We start from the raw sequence: 21000 nt of genomic DNA, 5'->3' as shown, positions 1-21000 counted from the left end.
ACAAAAGTAACGACTTGCTCTTTGCAAGGAATGCTCTGCATCCTCGTTGCGTGTGTGCATGGTCCTCCATGAACATGCAACTTTATACTGTGTAGGAGCATACACAGAATAGAAAAGGGTAATTATTTTAATAAACCGAATGAACTACACTGTTTGTTTGCAAGCTTTCTATTTATTTATTTTTTTAAAAACCCCAAGCACAAATGTTAAGAGCAAAAATTAAAATAAATTGTGTTGTTAGATCTCCATAGTTGGTTCAATTAACATAATCTTCCTGAAAAATCACCTTTTTTTCAGAACAGCTAACACAAAATCCTAATTATTTTAATTCCCTTAATTGCTCCAAATAACTATGCCTAATGAAAGACCCGTTTGCCCTTTGAATACTTGTAATTAAAAAAACAAAAACAAAACTAGAATTATGATAGCAAAAGTAGTCATCCTTTTGTGTGTCTATCAAGGCGGATACATGCTAATTACAAGAGATGACGTCATTCACAACCTCTTCAGTTTGATATAGTAATGTATGCACAACAATTATGTGCACACATAATGCAGTAATGCACACTTTTTAAAGAAATGACATTGTGATGAAATGTGTATTACTTGATTTAAGATATTTTCTTGATAATACAAGCACACAAATAAGGAATTTCCAAGAAAGTTATTTACAGTACAAAGGATTCAAGCTAGTGCGTTTTCAATATACGTGTGCGCCACCTTGTGGTGAAATACATATTTTAAAAGATCATCTTAAAATTTGATTGCAAGGAATCTGAGGCACGAAAGAACCTATCTTAGGGTTGGAAACTTGTGCCTCCTCCCCAAGTTCTAACAAAAGGCCTGTCCCCCCCCCCCACAACAAAAATGCTGGCTACACCCATGGCAAGGAGGATGCTGAACTTTCTCCCTCAAATTGTTCTTTCCTCACATTGTTTCTCTTCCATATTTTCTCCCCTAAGAGGAGTTACATCTGGTCTCAGATATCCATTGGGACAAAAACAGCTAAAGATAGTCTTCCTATCCAAATGTGTTAGTAGAAGCTGCACTGCCTTTCAGAACACTGTGTTCACCTCTGGTAACTCAATTTCTAAAAGGATAACTGGAGAAGGTACAGAAAGTAGCAACTAAAATGATTAGGGAAATAAAGCAGTGGTTTTACGATGGCAGAAAACGTGACGAAGGGGAGACATGATATAGATTCATAAAATGTTGAAATAGGTGGAGAAATTATTCTCTCTCTAAATTTTAGTTTCCCAGCCCATCCAATAAAATTGCTCACTCGTTTCAATTAAAATAAGCAAGAGGAATCAACTTGTGCAAACCATAGCTAAGAAACAGTGATGGCTGCTAAATTAGATGGAAACTTAGTACAGAAAGTCATTGATCTGTAAGTCGATTAGCTGTGATAGTTAATAATAATAATAATAATAATAGAGCCTCCATATTCAGGCATCATACTTTTAATAACCAGATACTGGGGGAAATTACTGGAGATAGCCATCTCCATGGGTACTCAGCTTGCAAGCTTCCAAACATCTGACTTACTCACTGTTTTAAACAGCATGTGCAACTAGATAGGCATTTGATCTAATCTAATAAAGCAATTCCTAGGGCTTAAAAAACCTCACTATAGCTCTTTCAAGATACCTCATTTGTGTATTCCAGCTTAACCATTTCAAACTCTAATCCATTATCCAATTAAGATGACATACAGATCTAAGCTGATTATGCAGTATATGTTTAAATCCTAGTTCTTAGGTTTTAACTGAACTGTATTTCAGGCTGTAAATGATTTTGGAATCAGAATGAAACTTCCCTTTTAAAATAAAAAGCTTTTCAAATATTCCACTTAGTAGAATTATCCTATTTTGTATTGATTATTCTATTCACATTGGGGTATTTTTCCTCTACAAAACTTATTTCTCACTTTGTGCATGTGGGTGTGTGGGTGTGTTTATAACATATCAAAAAGATGAAACAAATATCTAGAAGCAGATATCTTATAAAATGTCATTTCAGCTTAAACAGGGTACTGCTATTTTTACAGGCAGATACAATCTGCTTACGTGACTAAACACTTCCAGAAATTGACTTAACTATTCAATAAGTGCTTTCAAAGATTGCATTTTAAGGGAAATCCATGTTAAATGAGCTAATGGTGCAAGGGAGCATCAATTATGAGGCATCATTTATTATTTAACTGAAGTAAATCTGAGGTACAGGGACGTGGGTGGCGCTGTGGTCTAAACCACAGAGCCTAGGGCTTGCCGATTGGAAGGTCAGTGGTTCAAATCCCCGCGGCAGGGTGAGCTCCCGTTTTTCGGTCTCAGCTCCTGCCAACCTAGCAGTTCAAAAGCATGTCAAAGTGCAAGTACCACTCCGGCAGGTACCACTCCAGCGGGAAGGTAAACGGTGTTTCCGTGCACTGCTCTGGTTTCACCAGAAGCAGCTTAGTCATACTGGCCACATGACCCAGAAAAACTGTCTGCAGACAAACATCGGCTCCCTCGGCCAGTAAAGCAAGATGAGCGCCACAACCCCAGAGTCATTCGCGACTGGACTTAACTGTCAGGGGTCCTTTTACCTTTTTATAATTTGAGGTAGGATGCCACTGAAGTTTGCTAGGCTCAGCCTGGGAATTAACTTTGGGGGCTTGGCAATGCTTACTTCAAAAACGAGATGAGCATCAGAAGCCCACCACAAATGTTTTCACAGCTTGAATTACGATCTTTGGTTAATCCTGCTCTGAAGGGTTACGCCGATGGAAGCTACTGCTGGAGTGCAACGGTCCCTAGTAGTAGTTGGTCTCAATACTAGTTTCTTTGGTGTGCACTCTCAGAAACGAACTCCCTGCATATACCAGTGGCCTCCCTCCCTTCTACCTTGGCTGCTTTCTAAGACTGCAACCAGAAAAGTGCTGCTGGCAGGAAGGGTTTATTATCTGAGCCTCATATTTGCTTGGAAACAGATTTAAGTACTTTTTAATCAGTGGAAAATTCAAAATGCATGTATTAACACCTAATAGCTATACATCTATAACACATGGATTCCAATCCAGAATTGATACATAGATCCCAACCAGGAAATTTCAAATGCAAGGTTATTTAAACTTGCCTTTACAAAGTGCAAATTATCTGGATTTATAAACAGGACAGAAATTCACCAAAAGTAATTGACTTGGCAGCCGTCACTGAGAATCTTTTGGGCAGGTTCCATCAGGAGAAAAGAGCAACTGATTTTTGAAAAGCAATTTCTAGATCATAATATTAAATATTCAAACTTTTATTCAGAACTTCAGAATAACTAAGGAGCTTATAATTAAAATGCTTACCAGCCTGGTAAAATGCTGCACTGAACATTCTTCCAGTACAAAGCATCACATGATACTCATTAGTAGGTCCTATGAAGTCTCTATGCACCTGTGTTACTGTGAATATTAATGGAAACAAGGTACAGTGGTACCTTGGGTTAAGTACCAGCCAAACTTCAAACTAAAGCACAGGTAAACTCTAAAATGCTATATGGGCCCCCAAATGGCAGCATCTCCCAGATGGATATTTTACATGCTCATTCAAGTGTTATGATCTCACACCAGTGAGTAGGGTAAGTGCAGTACAACTGACTTACCAGCACTGACAAAAATAAAAAGATACCTGCATTTTCTGGAGCTGTGCCAACGAAAACAGCAAACCCAAAAGCAGGAGCTGTGGCACTGAAAACAAGTACCGTATTTTTTGCTCTGTAAGACTCACTTTTTCCCTCCTAAAAAGTAAGGGGAAATGTGTGTGCGTCTTATGGAGCAAATGCAGGCTGTGCAGCTATCCCAGAAGCCGGAACAGCAAAAGGGATTGCTGCTTTCACTGCACAGCGATCCCTCTTGCTGTTCTGGCTTCTGAGATTCAGAATATTTTTTTTTCTTGTTTTCCTCCTCCAAAAACTAGGTGCGTCTTGTGGTCTGGTGCGTCTTATAGAGCGAAAAATACGGTATTCAGATGTTGTCAGAACCAGAAGCTGCAGTGGACTTAAAACATGGTACGTCAAGCCTTTAGTTAATATTTTTACTAGATCTAGTTAAGACAATTTTATTAAACTAAGCTTTCCTTAATGGATTGCATAGGATAACAATTTCTAAATATCTCTGAAAATTATTAATTGGTAATGTTTCTGGGTTTCACATTTTATCTCTGCCACCTCTATTTTTAAGACTAATCTGCTTTATGCATATGCAATTATTCTGGCCAGTAATTAAAAGATATGAATGTTTACTTCTTGTTGTTTTCACTTTAGTGTGCTTTATTATTATTTTGTGGTGTTTTCATATCTGTGAAGATAGTAAACCACTTGGGGATAAAGGAAAATATCAGGAACAGGCTAATTTCAGAAACCGACAAAGGAATTCACAATGTCAAGAAGCCTTTGGTTCAAGTGCAATTTGTGGTAATTATATCTGAGTTAATCTTAATAGCAGGCTTGTCTGCTTATGAAATACAGCCACTTCTTGATCAACAGAGCATCATCCTGTGTTTAGAAGCTGTTTGAATCATCTATGAACCCTACAACTAGGCTCTGTAACCACCCTCATTTTTGCCATCAAAATGTAGCACTATTGCTTGGATACATTTGAGGAGCCATACAGTTGTTTCAATAACTGTATTGCCTAAAACAGGCTTCCTCAACCTCAGCCCTCCAGATGTTTTTGGCCTACAACTCCCATGATCCCTAGCTAGCAGGACCAGTGGTCAGGGATGATGGGAATTGTAGTCTCAAAACATCTGGAGGGCTGAGGTTGAGGAAGCCTGGCTTAAAAAGTATAAAATAGTAAGTTGTTACCTGTGCTATTTATTCTGGAGCAATGTATTTCAGAATTCTGCTGCAAAAGTATAATTGTTTATGATTACCCATTCAACTAGAGTATTCCTTTAACTGTAGAAGTTTCCCCCCACCCCATACCTAGCTGGCAGTTAAGTCATCTGTTTATTAGATGTTGAGACAGAGAATCACAACCATTTCCCTATAATACATAATCAAAAAGCTCTCCCAAAGAAGAATGTCCTGAAAATAGGATTCAGAGAGAAGTACACAGCAGAGGTCAAATGTTGTGCCAATTAATATATATATATATATATTAATTACTGTATTTATCAAGTAGTGGGTTGACAAAGCAGACGACACAGAGATTTCTCCAAGTGGTTCTTTATAGTAAGCTGGGACTGAACTGAACTGAACAGCTCAGCTGGCCTGCTTTTATAGGCAGCTGGCTGTCAACATTGTAACAACAACATCCCAGGATTTCCCGCCTAAATTAACTGACGTGGACCTGAGTGAAAACTATATACACAATACCCCTGGTGGCCAGGGTGAGTACTTCAATACATAACAGTATTCATATGCGGCTTTTGGAGTAGCTGCCTTAAAAAAGCCAGGAAACTTTTAAAAGCAGTGATAGCAAGCATTTTAGAATTGAGGCGTTTCAAGCGACAAAGCTGCAGCGCTATGGCAGCACAACTTGCATCTGCTGAAATTCCCTCTTCTACATAATTCTTAACGTGAACCTACATTTCCAGAGGTTGGGCATTCCTGTCCTAAAGGATGGCTTATGAATACACAAATGTGTGAAATCAATAGATCATTAGCCTGGTGCATGTTCCAAGAAAGGTTGAATAAAGACTGTAAGCTGATGCAGCTGAAGCTAAGCCACATTTACTTCCTGCAAATAGAGCTATAAGATTATGGCATTGAGTGGAGACAGTATGACAACAGCCAAATAAAGACTGACTGTGTATATCTGCTTTCAGGCTTTTCCGTCTCTCGGATAATGACATGGAAAAGGCCTGAGAACAGTCATCAGTCATTTCTTTAGTCAACAGTGACTGTCCTTGAATTTGGTAAGGGAAGAAGAAAGGAGTAGATTTGCAATGTCACATAAAAAGAAAACAGGCCAAGTAGAGAATGAAAGGAAGAATAAAGAAAAAAATATGATGGAGTTTCAAAGATCAATCAGAGGACAGAAGAGCATTTATTGATAGGCAGGCATTTGAAGTGGAAATGGCAGAAATAAGAGGAGATTTAAGGGCTTTTTATCAAACTACTAAATGATTGGCAGGAGATTTAGCTACAGAAGAGTTCATACAATAAATAGGAAGAAACTTTACCCGCACTAAAAGGAGCAAAAGAAAAGATTTGAGCAGCATTTTTATGTTGTACCAAAACTAACACTTAACTTTGATAACATAAAAAAGTGAATGGATCTTGACATTTGCTGTTTGAAAACCACTGCTGACAGCTGAATATTAAGGAGGTAAAAGAACATCACACCACAACCGCTCAACAGAAGTGAGTGGTGAAATCAACTTAACTTAACTGCTTTTCCAGCTGCACTGGCTCCCAGTGGAGTACAGGGTCAGATTTAAGGTGCTGGTTTTGACCTTTAAAGCCCTTCACGGCCCAGGACCCTCGTACCTATGGGACCGCCTCTCCTGGTATGTCCATAAAGAGCAACACCCCAGTGGTCCCGGGCCCTAAGGGAAGTTAGATTAGTTCCAACCAGAGCCAGGGCCTGGTGGAACGCTCTGCCTCATGAGACCAGGGCCCTGCAGGATCTGATTTCTTTCCGCAGGGCCTGTAAGACAGAGTTGTTCCGCCTGGCCTTTGGCTTGGAGCCAATTTGATTCCCTCCCCCTCTTTCTTTTTCCTTTTTCCTCCTGTGATGAGGCTGCATTTTAATATTTTAATGTTTCAATATTTTAATGTTGTATTTTAATCTTGTTTTTAAGTTGTATTCATTCAACTTGTTTTTATTATTGCTTGTTAGCCACCCTGAGCCCAGCCTTGGCCGGGGAGGGCGGGGTATAAATAAAAATTATTATTATTATTATTATTGTTATTATTATTATTATTATTATTATTATTATTATTAAAACCATTACAGTTTTTCCATCAGATTGAATGGGAAAGTGGTTACAATCAAAACTTCCCAACCGTGATGCAACTAACCACATAAATTGACTTGGGACTACAAAAATATATTGAAATATATTCTTCAAAACCCTCTCCAGCCACAGATGTGGACTTACAGCAGGTGATGTGGAAACATCTCCAACTGATCTAACATGTACTGTACAACAATGTGCAAATGAGGAAACAAACTGTATACACAGCCTCTGACCCAGAAGCTAACAAAGAAGCCTTTGACTAGTAAAAACGAAATCCGTAAACGCTAGCATGTGTATGGAAAATTCATCTGTTGGTAGACAGCTAATTTGATCAAAACAGTAAAGGTATGTTGACAGTTTAATTCATGCTGTATTTTATAGACGTTTAGACTGCTTTTTAGGCAAGATTGTTTCTCAAAATGGTTTACAACCATATACAAATGCAGTACATGTCCATAAAACCCATCAGCAACATTCTTTTAAACAGTTTAATGTATCCAAGTCCATCCCAAAAGCATTTAGACCAGCATACCGAAACAAAAAGTCACACACCTCACTCTGAAGAACAGCATCCAATATCTTAGGTTAAAAGGCTTTTATATAGTTATACTACTGTTGTTGTTAAACACATTATATTCTACAGTAAATGATAATATGTTATTAGACTCTTGTATTTTGCAGGGAGGGATTGAGTTGTGGGTTTTTGCTGTGTTGACATTGCAAATACTTAAACACTGTAACCAACTATGTATTTATTATTATGAAGCAGTTATATAACTTTTTTTTTTTTTGTATTTTGTGGACATTATTTTAAGTAGCTAAATCATGCTAACATGATACCATGCAGTAAACCACCCTGTGGCCTTTTGGCAAAGGGTGGTATATAAATTTCTTACATAAAATGAAATAAACCTGCGTCTTTAAGCTAATTTAAAGTCAACAACAGATGAGGATTGCCTAATCTCTGTTGGAATAAAGTTATGTAATTGGAACATCTATCTGCTGTTGGCCTAGATGAGCAAAGCATGTTCTGAATTCCAAAAGTTAAATCTTGTGCATTAAAGGTAGTGAATGAACTGTAATTCTCCAGTTTTAGAATTTATCTAGACAAACTGCAAGCTAAGGCTGGTTGCTCTCCTCCACTTCAACTTCATTCTCCTTGCCACAGTATGAGCTTGAAATAAACGTTTGTCTGGGGTTACAAGAGTACCACATTACTATGACTCTCTGTCTGTTACTATTTCATTACTATTATTTTTAAAACCCAGTTTAGGACCAGATTTAAAGCTCTCACATGTTGGCTTCACAAAGCCAGGCAACTGGAAGCTAAGGCTGATATACCACATAATGGATGCACACCATAATGATGTAATGCAATATCACAAATCGTGCTTTTCCTTGGTCTTTTAGGACAAATCCAGATGGTGAGGATGAAGTTCTAGAGTCAGCAAAAATGCCCCACGTCTTATTTTTTTTTTTTTATAATGATTTTTATTCGTTTTTCAAACAGGTAACAAAAGCAATACAAAACAATATAATTTCCAACTCATCGTTTCATACCCTTCTTTCTTTTGACTTCCCCATACCTCCCCATCCCTGCATCCTTGTTTAATGGTTCTTTAGGAACCCTTAGGTCCATTATCTTAATTCCCTTTCATAAAAGTTCCTTTAGTTTTTTTTGATTACTGCTGCAATTTCTTTACCTCTTACCCCCTGACATCTTAACATTCCTCAATTTTACAATTGTTTTTAAGATATATTTTAAATTTCTTCCAGTCCTCTTCCACTGTCTCTTTCCCCTGGTCACGGATTCTACCCGTCATCTCGGCCAGTCCCATAAAGTCAATCACCTTTGTTTGCCATTCTTCCAGAGTAGGTAGTTCTTGCGTCTTCCAATACTTTGCCAGTAGAATTCTTGCTGCTGTAGTGGCGTACATAAAAAAAATCCTATCCTTCCTTAACACCACTTGGCCAACCATGCCCAAAAGGAAAGCCTCTGGTTTCTTAGGAAAAGTCCACTTAAGGATCTTCTTAATTTCATTATAGATCATTTCCCAGAAAGCTTTAACCTTTGGGCAGGTCCACCAAAGGTGGTAGAAAGTGCCTTCAGTCTCATTACATTTCCAACACTTATTATTAGGCAAATGGTAAATTTTTGCAAGCTTGACTGGGGTCATGTACCACCGATAGATCATTTTCATAATATTTTCTTTTAAAGCATTACATGCAGTAAATTTAATGCCGGTGGTCCATAACTGTTCCCAGTCAGCAAACATAATATCGTGACCAATATCTTGTGCCCATTTAATCATTGCTGATTTCACCGTTTCATCCTGTGTATTCCATTTCAACAGCAAGTTGTACATTTTTGATAAGTTCTTAGTATTGGATTCCAACAGTTCTGTTTCTAATTTTGACTTCTCTTTCTGAAATCCTATTTTCCTGTCCTGTTTAAATGTCTCATTTATCTGATGGTAATGCAACCAATCTCGAACCTTAGGCTTTAGTTTCTCATAACTCTGCAGTTTCACCCTTTCACCATCATATTCTAAAATCTCATAATATTTTGGCCATTTAGAGTCCATATTAAGCTTTTTAACTTCCCTAGCTTCCATTGGTGACACCCACCTGGGGGTTTTACTTTCCAGCAGATCTTTATATCTAATCCAAACATTATACAATGCTTTCCTTACAATATGGTTTTTAAAACTTTTATACACCTTTACCTTGTCATACCATAAGTATGCATGCCAACCAAAGTTATTGTCGTACCCTTCCAGGTCCAAAATGTCAGTGTTCTCAAGAAGTAGCCAGTGTTTTAACCAGCAGAAAGCTGCCGATTCATAATAAAGTCTTAAGTCCGGCAGGGCAAACCCCCCTCTATCCTTTGCATCAGTTAAGATCTTGAATTTAATTCTGGGCTTTTTGCCCTGCCAGACAAATTTTGATATATCTTTCTGCCACTTCTTGAAACAGTCCTTCTTGTCCCAAATCTGCAACGTCTGGAATAAAAACAGCATTCTAGGCAATACATTCATCTTAATAGTAGCAATTCGGCCTAACAAGGAAAGTTTCAACCTTGACCATATTTCCAGATCCTTCTTTACCTCTGCCCAACTTTTTTCATAATTATCCTTAAATAGGTTCACATTCTTGGTTGTCAAGTTTAACCCCAGGTATTTTACCCTTTTTGTTATTTCCAGGCCTGTTTCATTCTGAAAACTCTCTCTTTCTTCCATTGTTAAATTTTTTTCCAACACTTTCGTTTTTTGTTTGTTCAATTTAAAACCTGCTACTCGACCAAATATTTCAATTAGTTCTAATACTCTTTTAGTACTAGTGTCTGGCTGTTGCAAGGTCAGTACTAGATCATCTGCAAATGCTCTTAACTTGTAATGTCTAACTCCGACCTGAACTCCTTTAACCAACTGGTCCTTTCTAATCATGTTTAACAAAACCTCCAGGACTGATATAAAAAGCAAAGGGGATATTGGGCATCCCTGCCGTGTACCTTTTTCTATGGGTATTTCTTCTGTTACCACATTGTTTACAATTAACTTGGCCTTTTGTTGGGAATATATTGCACCTATACCGTTTTCAAAACCTTGACCTACCCCCATCCCTTGGAGATTCTTTTTCATAAAAGTCCAACAGATATTGTCAAAGGCTTTCTCCGCATCTACAAAAATCAAAACTGCTTTCCTGTTAATGTCAACATCTAACAACTCCAAAATGTCTATAATGTTCCTCACATTGTCTGACATATATCTCCCTGGGAGAAAGCCTGTTTGGTCCTTATGAATCTCATCTATCAACACTCTTTTCAATCTTTTTGCCAAAATGTCTGCAAAAATTTTGTAATCCACATTGAGTAAAGATATAGGGCGGTAGTTTCTAACCTGGTTCTTCTCAGCTTCTGTCTTCGGTATAAGTGAGATGAAAGCCTCTTTCCACGATTCAGGTGCCTTTTTCCCCTTCAGGATTTCATTACAAACTTCCTTCAATGGTTGTATCAAGCATTCTTTCAGCATTTTGTAGTATTTAGCCGTCAGGCCGTCTGGTCCTGGTGATTTTCCCAATTTCATATTTTGGATGGCACCCTCTATTTCTTGTTCTGTTATTTCCTCATTTAGAGTCCTTTTACTTTGTTCTGGAATTTTTGGTAAGCCGTATTTTCTGATGAATTCTTCTATTTCTTGTTCATTAATTGGCCCTTGTGCATACAATTTCTTAAAAAAGCTTTGAAAGCAATTGTTTATCTCATTAGGTTTGTGGATAATTTTTCCATCCATTTCTAGACTGGTTACCGTGTTCACTTTCTGCCTTTTTTTCAATTGCCATGACAGAAGTTTCCCACATTTGTCCGCTGATTCGAAGGTTCTTTGTCTCATTTGCTTTATCTTCCATTCTATTTGTTGGTTCATAAGCTCCATATACTGCATCTGATAAAACTTTATTTCTCTCAGAATCTCATGAGACTTTGGTTTGGACCTCAATTTCTTCTCTCCTTCTTTTATTTTTTCTAGGATTTTTTCCTTCCTCTCATTTTGTTGCTTCCTCTTTATAGAGTTCTGTTGAATTAGGAAACCTCGCATCACGGCTTTGCTTGCGTCCCAGATTATTCTTTTCTCCACATCTGTTTTCCTGTTAATCTCAAAATAATCTTTTAATGTTTTAAGGGCCTTCTTGTGGGTCTCTTCATCCTTAAATAGGGTGTCATTCATTCTCCATCTAAAGGATCCAGTTGTTGTTAGTTTCATCTCCATCTTCACCGCATTATGGTCGGAGCAAGTTTTTGGGCATATTTCTACTTTTTTTGTTCTTGACGCCAGACTGCTAGAAATCCAAATTTGGTCTATTCTTGTCCATGTCATTTTTGCCTCGGAGAAGAAAGTTCCCTCTCTCTCTAGAGGATTCCTTATTCTCCAAATATCAATCAAGTCCATAGTTTCAGTCATTTCAAAAAAGATCTTTGGTAGTCTCCCTTCTTTTGAGATCACTTGTCTCTGTGCCTTATCCATGTTTGTTGAGACAACTCCGTTCATATCCCCCATCATTACGATTTTATAGTCTATGAAATCAACTAGTGTCTCATGCAACTTCTTAAAGAATTCGGCCTTCCCTTCATTTGGGGCATATACTCCAACAATCAAAATTTTTTCTCCTTGAATTTGTATTTCAATTGCCAGGTATCTTCCTTGTTCATCTTTAAATATCAATTTTGGGGCCAATTTTTCCTTTGCATAGATCACCACACCTCTTTTCTTCACTTTGTCTGATGAAATAAATTCTTGACCAAGTCTCTTATTTGTCAATAATTTCCTGTGTATCCTGGCAATATGGGTTTCTTGCAAACATATTATGTCTAATTGTTCTCTCTTCAAAATGTGAAAAACTTGTCGTCTTTTCCGAGGAAGGTTCAAGCCATTACAGTTCCAACTAAGAAGTTGCAGAGACATTTTGTATTTAAGTAGCTGTTCCTCCAACTGCTCCAAGCTTCTGTTCTTCCTCCGATGGTGGTGGTAGAAGTCCAAATGATAGATTTGCTATATCAGGTGGTTCTTTCTCCTCTGCAGTTCCTTTCTGCAAATCCTCCAGGTATCTCTCCAAAAATTGTTCTTTGTCCTGAATTGTTTTTATTTTGATCTTTCTTCCTTTAAAGTTAAAGGATAGTCCTTGTGGGAACTCCCATCTGAATGGTATGGTATTTTTCTTCAACAGGTCTGCTAGGCTCTTATAGTAGGTTCTCACCTCTAAAATATATTTGGGAATGTCCTTAAAAATCTGTATTTGACAGTTTTGGATCACCAGTGCCTTTTGATAATGCAAGTTCAGTATTTTATCTCTTTCTTCTTTTGATCTCAGTGTAATTAGACAATCCCTTGGTTTCTTGTCCTGCCTCCTGCCCAGCCGGAAGGCTGTTGTTATCTCAAATTCATCATCTTCCGCCCATTCCTCATGCCAAAAGGCTGCAAAGTTCTCTGTAAGGAATTCCACAAGGTTTTCCCCTTCCCCTTCAGGAACCAGTCTAAGTTTTAAATTCTTCTCTTTCCTCTGAAGTTCCAATAAGGAGAGGGCTGCATCATGCTCATTGACTTTTTAAATAATAGGCACAAACTTTTCCCTTGTCTCCTCAGCCGTGGTTTTTGCACTTTCTGCAATCTTTCGTGTTTCAGAGCTCTCCTGGATTAATCTATTTATAGAATCTGTGTTAGACTTTACACTAGCTGTATTAACATCTAGTCTTGTTGTCAATTCTGTTAATTTTTTGGAGTTCTCTGTCGATAGCTTTGTCAATGCTTCCAGAGATTGATTTATTTTAAGGAGTGCCTGTGTCATAGGATCCATAGAAGCTGCTGTTTTTTCCTGTGCAGCTGGTACAGTTCCTGATATGGAGCCCCTTTTCTTGTGGGATTGTTTTGCTTTAAGCCTTGTTACTATCTCTTCTGTAGGGCCACTCATATCCTCAAGGTCGTTTTCACAGAGTTAGTTTCCAAGTGGAAAATCCCACTGTTACTTCTCCTAATGCAACAGTTTCACTTAAGACCCTCTAGAGGGAGCATTCAATTGTATCCAAATGGCAAGAAAAAAACAAAGAAGCAGGAAAGTATAACAGTAGCCATTAATCTCCAATGTCCAAACCACAAAGTCTCTGTCTTCTATGTAGCCAAAATGCAACAGGGTAAAATCTAAGGTCCAGTAACTTTGTTACAAACAAGCCCCCACTTTAAAGAGTTTGACAGTTCATATCCCGGTGTCTTGTTTGGGCAGCCCGTCCTGGGGGGGTTTGACAGTGGAAGGTCTTATTTTCCCAATAAATTTCCAGCAGGTTAACAATGTCCCAATCCCTTCCCCCCTTCTCCTGCCTGTCGGGGGGGAAATTTAGTCCGATGTCAGTTTGACAGCTTAAAAAAAAGAAAAGTTCCCTTCAAATGCAGCTTGATTTTTCGTTGCTTTGTTTCTCCTGTAGCTCCGGGGAGGCAGACTTCCTTAATTTATGCCTTTCCCGTTTTCAGCCAAATTTCTTATTTTAATGTCCCGTCAATTTCCGATCTTACTCACTGGTGTTGTAGTCAATTTCCAGTTACAGGAAGGAATCGGCGCTCTCCGTTCATGGCGACGCGGCTTCACTCCGCTAGCTGGGTGACGACTCTCAGCACCGCGCTTACCCCGATGCCGCTCAGAAGCCTTTAAAAAGGCTCCTTCACAGTGCCGGGGGGCGCAAAAGGTGCCCACCGAATCTCCTTTGTTCACAGGCTCCGCGCCTGTGATTTTAGGGGTCCCCCGCTTGCCGTAGCGGGTAAGACCCGAACTAGCGAAGCAGTCCTGCCTCGGAGCTCGAGGCTCGGACCGCCATTAAACGCTGGCGCCGACCGGAAGTTCAAAAAAAATGCCCCACGTCTTAGTCCTGTATTGCCTTATGAAGCATCAGAGCCTTACTACAATGCTAGAGCAATCTTGGGAATCATCTCAGGTTTCCGAATACAACTCAGATTTCTAAAGGTTGACAAACACTTGCCAAACCATTGCTCCCCTGTCATATTTCATAACCAAATAAATAGGCATTGCTCACAGCATCCAGTATGTAGCTTCTGTATACAGTGGTACCTCGGGTTAAGTACTTAATTCGTTCCGGAGGTCCGTTCTTAACCTGAAACTGTTCTTAACCTGAAGCACCACTTTAGCTAATGGGGCCTCCTGCTGCTGCCGCGCCATCAGAGCACGATTTCTGTTCTCATCCTGAAGCAAAGTTCTTAACCCGAGGTACTATTTCTGGGTTAGCGGAGTCTGTAACCTGAAGCATATGTAACCTGAAGTGTATGTAACCTGAAGCGTATGTAACCCGAGGTACCACTGTATACTGTTGTAATCCTGGCAAAAATTCTGCTTCAAAAATCAATCTGTGCATATCCTATCTTCCTTTTTTTGCCCACAGTTGCTGCTACAGCCCTCAATGATGGGGCATGAAAATCTTAATAACCTTTTTAACGCTGCTCAGAACCTTATCAAACAGTGAAAGATTGCCTTCCTAAGCACTGAATAAAACGCATCTGTAGTTTTCGTGAAAGTTGCTGCACCTGTGGCAATTTTCTTTAGATCAATTTAGAATTTGGTACATTTACAGACCCCATCAGGTCCGGCAGGCTTCACATTATTAGCTCAATATATGCCGTTTACATAGATTTTTTAAGGCTTCTAATAGCAGAACCTTTTCCATGCAGAAGTGTATGGAATTTTCAAAATAAATCCACAGCCACTAACCAGAACTGTGATTCTTGCAAGTTTGAATCTGTGTATTTAACAAATGGGTGAAGTCATTTCTGACAGCACCAACCATCCTTTGGAGAAATGGAGAAACCAAATTCATTTATCCAGCTACTCCAAAGAGAGGATTGGTGGAATTTTGGCCTAATAATTCATCAGTTGTCAGGGTACAAATGCCTAGAATAAAGCAAGCAATAAATAAATAAAAACCAGTTCTTTCAAAAATTACCTTGCTGGCCATTCAAGTGGTAGGTGTAAGCTGCCGTACATTGGAATCTATAAGTCAGAGGTAATGGGTGTTCTGTATAACCCTAAATAATTTGTTGACAAATCTAAATTTTCAATCCCAACATTCTGCTTCTATGAGGTGTTTTTTTGTTTTTTAGTTATGAGGGAAGTTCATATCTAGCAGATATGTATTATGTGGTTTTAAAGTTATGATCAATAAGAAAACAAATACAGTTTTAAAAACTCCTACCTTAAATGAGCTAGGATAAATGCTTATATATTTTATAGCAGCCCAGCTCCTAGAATGGGGTTTTCCCAGGAATTCTACATGATGACTTTCAACATCTCCATCCGAGTCGTATGTTACATACTGTCCATTAGTAGGATCAGGACAAAGAATGGCAGGCCATCTTAAAATAAAATGTTTTCAAAAAATCAGTTCGGGGAAAGAAAAAGCATATAATACACATGCTCCCAATTTTTTTTTAGTCAGAAACATCAATAACTGGCAACTTTATACACACACACACACCAGCACAGGGATCTTTAATAACTTGTCTTTCAAAATAAAGGCACATTGCAGAGCAATCCTATGTACTTGATGGGGGTGGGGATCTGCAGTACAGCATTCACAAATCCACAGCCTGCTAGTTTGGCATGGCCAGGCAGGAGCTGTGTGTACATGGATATTTTCATCCTGTTGCAAAAAAAGAAAATGAAATCCTAAAATAACCAGGCCAGCTCCTCGACTGTCATAGTTAAAGGCTCACTTTGGGGGCATGTTAAGAGAATGAGGAATACTTTAGTCATCTAGGTCCAAGCCCATGCCTGACAAGCTGTTGGAATACCTCATTTTGGAGCCCACCACCAGTGGGAACAATGCTACTGGTACATTTACACCCATGGAACTTTCCACAGGTACACTGGGGAAGAACCTCCAGGGCTGACCTGCTGGCACAATGCCCTTTCTGTCATATCCTATGACTCTTAAGCCAGCCTTATGGGGAGTTTAGGATTGCTCCCCTACTTGCTTTCCTTGTTCTTGTGCTTTCCTTGTTCTTGTAACATTTGCTTGTGCTTATCATGAACAATCTTTTTTTAAAACAAACAAACAAACATGTTTTCCACTTTCTCCTATTTTTTTCTGAAGCATACTGTTTTGGTATACTTTTTAACTAGGCCTCCTGAGACAATATCAGAACAGAATAACTGGAGTAGAATGGAAAATTGTTTTATCCCCCATTCTTCAAGGCTAGAATTGTTCTTATGTCTTCTCAGACTACTACATTCAAAATATATAGCGAATCTGTGTTACCTGCAATTAAATGTTAACTTTTTAAACCTTACCTTGGCCACCGGTACATTTTCACCAAAACTAAGCTTCCTAGAGGAAGCTTTGAATACACATATTTTAATCCATGTTTTTGAAACTGAGACTCCTCTGGAAAATGTTCTTCAGAAACAGAACAGTTGTTAAACCAAGGATCAGGATTCATATAACAATACCATGGTTCATTAGGAGCAATATGCGTTGCATCATCATGTGATAAGAGTCTCCATTTTAAACAGCTGCTGTTCTCACACTGCACCCATACTTTATCTAAATAAAAATTATGCTCTGTTATAGAATCCATATAATATAGGATCTTCACTCTTACAGGTCACAGCTTGATGAATACTTGTGTCCTCTGAAATATAAAGAAAAGAACAGCATCAAATTAACACAAATCCAAAACCCCAAAAACAAATAGCTACTATTAAACTCCATTAATCATAAGCCCTAGCTAAGCTCTCAAAAGCAAGTGATAGTTGATGGAAACTGCAGAAAATTAGCACATATTGACCTATTTCCAGGGTAAACTAGAACATCTACTAGTCAAAACATTTATGAAGAAAAATTATGCAAAAGGGGTAAGGAAGGAGTAAACTTTAAGAGAACAAAGTAGATACCAAAATTAAATGCCAACAACCCTTCATCACTATACCATTCCTAGAAATGAAGACTGAATAATAAATGACTGCACCGACACCTTCCTTCCCTTAGTACAAGGATGAAAAGCCTGCAACCCTCCACAGGCTGTTGGTTGTTATAACAACCAGCTACTTACTGTTTCTGTGAAAAGTCATTTTGCATATAAGCTCTAACTCAGTTGTCTAGTATTTGCATTATATTGCCATTTAACCCCAACCTTTACGTTTTCCCTTCCTTTACAATCATGTTTTATATGCATACAGTAAGTTGGGAGCATGCTCCATGCATCTGATGAAGCGGGCTCTACTCTATGACAGCTTATGCCATAATTTGTTTGCCTTTAAGGTGTCACTAGACTCCAGGCGAACCTTCTCCGACCTATGGCAGATGTTTTGGACTACAACTCCCATCGTCCCTGACCATTGGCCACACTGGCTGGGGCTCATGGGAGCTGAACTCCAGATATTGAACTCAAATATCTGGAGAGCCACCGTGGGTCCTCACTCTCGCCCTAGCAAACGGTGATCAGCAGTGATTGATCTTCATCACATACTGATGGCTGTGTGGCTATAAACCATTGTTCACTAAAAACCATGGCTATTGTAGGCCGAAAGGATTGTAGAAATAGGGCCATAATATGAGGTTCTACCCAGATAAAGTGGAATCCTTGGTTAGGAGAAAGCTAGAGACTAGAGATAGTAGTAAAGCAGGTGAAGTCCCAGCTGAGACAAAATGAGTACAAATGGCTTGTGATGAAGCAGATGATGGCCCACATAGCTCAGTAAAGAGACTGGGAGTCTCAAAAACTGGTGGGCAAGAGGTGTATCGCTTTCATATTTTGTCTACCATTTCAATACCACAAAAGATGGGAATGAACATTCTATGCAAAAAAAAATATTATGTCTTAGGAGTGTATATAGGTTGTCATGCTGCAAGGAGCAAATTTAAACCGTACTTTTCAACTCACTGGTCATATGAAAATACCACACTAAGCCTTGGTTTAGCACAGGGGTAGGAACCTTTTTAGCCTGGTGGGCCAGATTGTCATCTGTCCCCACCCCTGTGGGTCAACTTCGACATGTGGGCAGTCAACCCACCTGTCAGTCATCTGATTTCATAATGACATCTGGAAAATGGCAGGTAAGTTGTCCCAACCAGCCGGTTGCCAGGTGCTTGGGAACTGCAGCACAAGGAGCCTTGCCAGCCTTACACTCAGAAAACATGTCAAGTGTAGGGCTTGGGAAATGGTTTTCCGCAGTGACCACCTGCCTGATTGTGTGGAACTTGGTTGCACAGATGATCCAGCCAGGATCTCTTGCTGCATTTTGACAAATATAGCATAACATGAATAAGCTGCAAGCCTTGGGCTCAATTACTCCCCTTCCTCCCCACATGACCAAGCCAACATGTTTGGAAGTTTTTACGATGCCTGGGACTGATTCCAAAAGACATGGAAGGCATCAGCTTGTCGAAGACTGGTTTAAAACAAGCCAGGTGACTTCAGGTGTTTTTATGGGTTTTTATTCTGGGAACTCGGGTGATTTAGGGTGCTTCCAGATGGGCATTTACTGGTGCTGTTCACGCATGTAAGTTTTTTTTACAACTTCCATGTACCCTCAGCATCAAAATAAAAGCCAGTATTATTATTTTTTAATAGTATGCCAATGGCTTGCTTGTGGCATCTGAATGATTCATTTGCAGTAACTTGGGTCAGATTACCTGAGAGAACACCTTCTTTTATATAGACCTGCCACCGTTCACCAATATCTTCAGCCGACACTTTTCTGATTGTACCCCAAACTGTGGAAACCAGGAGAGCCTTTTCTGTGGTGGCAGCTACCTTGTGAAATACTCTCCTAGCCGAGGTAAAGTTAGAAGAAGAGTTTGGATTTGATATCCTGCTTTATCACTACCTTGAGGAGCCTCAAAGCAGCTAACAATCTCCCTTTCCCTTCCTTCCCCACAACAAACACTCTGTGAGGTGAGTGAGGCTGAGAGACTTCAGAGAAGTGTGACTAGCCAAAGTCACCCAGCAGCTGAATGTGGAGGAGCAGGGAAGCGAACCTGGTTCACCAGATTACGAGTCCACTGCTCTTAACCACTATACCACACTAGCTCCAACAACTACATAGAGTTTCCAGCCCTTGCTTAAAACACACTAGTTTGCCTTTTTTTTTTTGACCAGAACAATCAGAAGACCAAAATATTAATAAGGAATGGGGGAAAATTTATAATTTACCTTAAAAACCATTGTAAACAGCTAAAATTGTTAGTAGGATTGGAATAACACTTGTAGTGTGATGGTGAATTTTGGACATAACGGAGATGTAAAAGATTTGGATTATATTATAAAATATTCAGGAGGAAATGATTTACAATAGGACCCACAAAGGGGAGGAGGGAAGTCCAGGAAACACTTTTAAGCTTGTTTTTATGTTATATGTTGGATAAAAAGGTAAAGGTAAAGGTACCCCTGCCCGTACGGGCCAGTCTTGACAGACTCTGGGGTTGTGCACCCATCTCACTTAAGAGGCCAGGGGCCAGCGCTGTCCGGAGACACTTCCGGGTCACGTGGCCAGCGTGACATCGCTGCTGTGGCCAGAGCCAGAGCCGCACACGGAAACGCCGTTTACCTTCCCGCTGGTAAGCGGTCCCTATTTATCTACTTGCACCCGGAGGTGCTTTCGAACTGCTAGGTTGGCAGGCGCTGGGACCGAGCAGCGGGAGCGCACCCCGCCGCAGGGATTCGAACCGCCGACCTTTCGATCGGCAAGCCCTAGGCGCTGAGGCTTTAACCCACAGCGCCACCTGCGTCCCTATATGTTGGATATGTGATAGTAAAACTTTAATCTGAAAAACCAAATAAATAAACCCGTGGCTGTTATGGGTGTTGGTGTTCATTACATTTATACTTTGCCTATTCTCCCAAGGAGCTCAAGGTTCTCCTCCTCCTCTCCATTTCAATCCTCACAACAACCCTGGGAGGTAGTCTAGGCTGAGAAATGGTGACTGGCCCAAGGTTACTTAGCGAGCTTTATGGCTGAGGAGAGACTCGCACCATGGTCTCCCAAGCGCTATGCCTATTATTATTATTATTTTAAATGTTGCTTGCTGCAAATATTTTACGGCTTATGGAATCCTCTCGACTACAAAGCATTATAAAGAAGTGTTTTAAAAATAAAACAAAACCAAGCACCCAAGCCCTTTGTCTGGGAGCATCCTGGCACTCCAGACCTAGGCATGCCTACTCGCGAGTAAGCCCCACTCATTCCAGTGAGACGCACTCCAAGGTCAGGGTGGACGAGGCCGTGGCATTAAGAGACGAGAAACAGCCTCACCTCACGACACGACCTCCCCAGAGACGAAGCCCTGACAGAAACTCGGCACTACAAATCCCGCCATGCTCCGCGCGCCCGCGCTGCACGCTGGGAACGGCGCCCTTCGCCGTCCGTTTAACCATCGCGCAAAAGTTAAAGGGGAACGGAGCCGCGTGGGACTACAAATCCCGGCGTGCCTCGCTTCTTTGCTTGGGCCGTCGCGAGGCTTTGGTTTCCAGCGCGGAGGTGGCCGTTGTGAAGGGTCACGTGAGGCGGCCGAGAT

General features: G+C 39.9%; 1 protein-coding gene across 2 annotated transcripts in view; it reads right to left on the bottom strand.

The window, feature by feature from the left end:
• Positions 1–20915, bottom strand: part of ZCWPW2 (zinc finger CW-type and PWWP domain containing 2) — a 42880-nt gene extending 21965 nt beyond the window's left edge. The window contains exons 1-4 of one of the 2 annotated variants that reach the window (XM_079947413.1): positions 20635–20915; positions 19120–19256; positions 16776–17116; positions 15679–15838 (exon numbers count right to left, since the gene is read on the bottom strand). In XM_079947413.1, the coding sequence (XP_079803539.1) occupies positions 15679–15838; positions 16776–17062 (447 nt within the window). In that variant the 5' untranslated portion in view covers positions 17063–17116; positions 19120–19256; positions 20635–20915. The remainder of the gene's footprint in view (positions 1–15678; positions 15839–16775; positions 17117–19119; positions 19257–20634) is intronic. The other variant, XM_079947412.1, reaches the window with a different exon arrangement.
• Positions 20916–21000: the final 85 nt, after the last annotated feature.

This window comes from Podarcis cretensis (genome assembly GCF_951804945.1).
Source record: "Podarcis cretensis genome assembly, chromosome: 12".
NCBI classification, from domain to species: domain Eukaryota; kingdom Metazoa; phylum Chordata; class Lepidosauria; order Squamata; family Lacertidae; genus Podarcis; species Podarcis cretensis.
The sequence above is the reverse complement of the archived record's forward strand: the minus strand, read 5'-3'. Positions and strand labels throughout refer to the sequence as shown.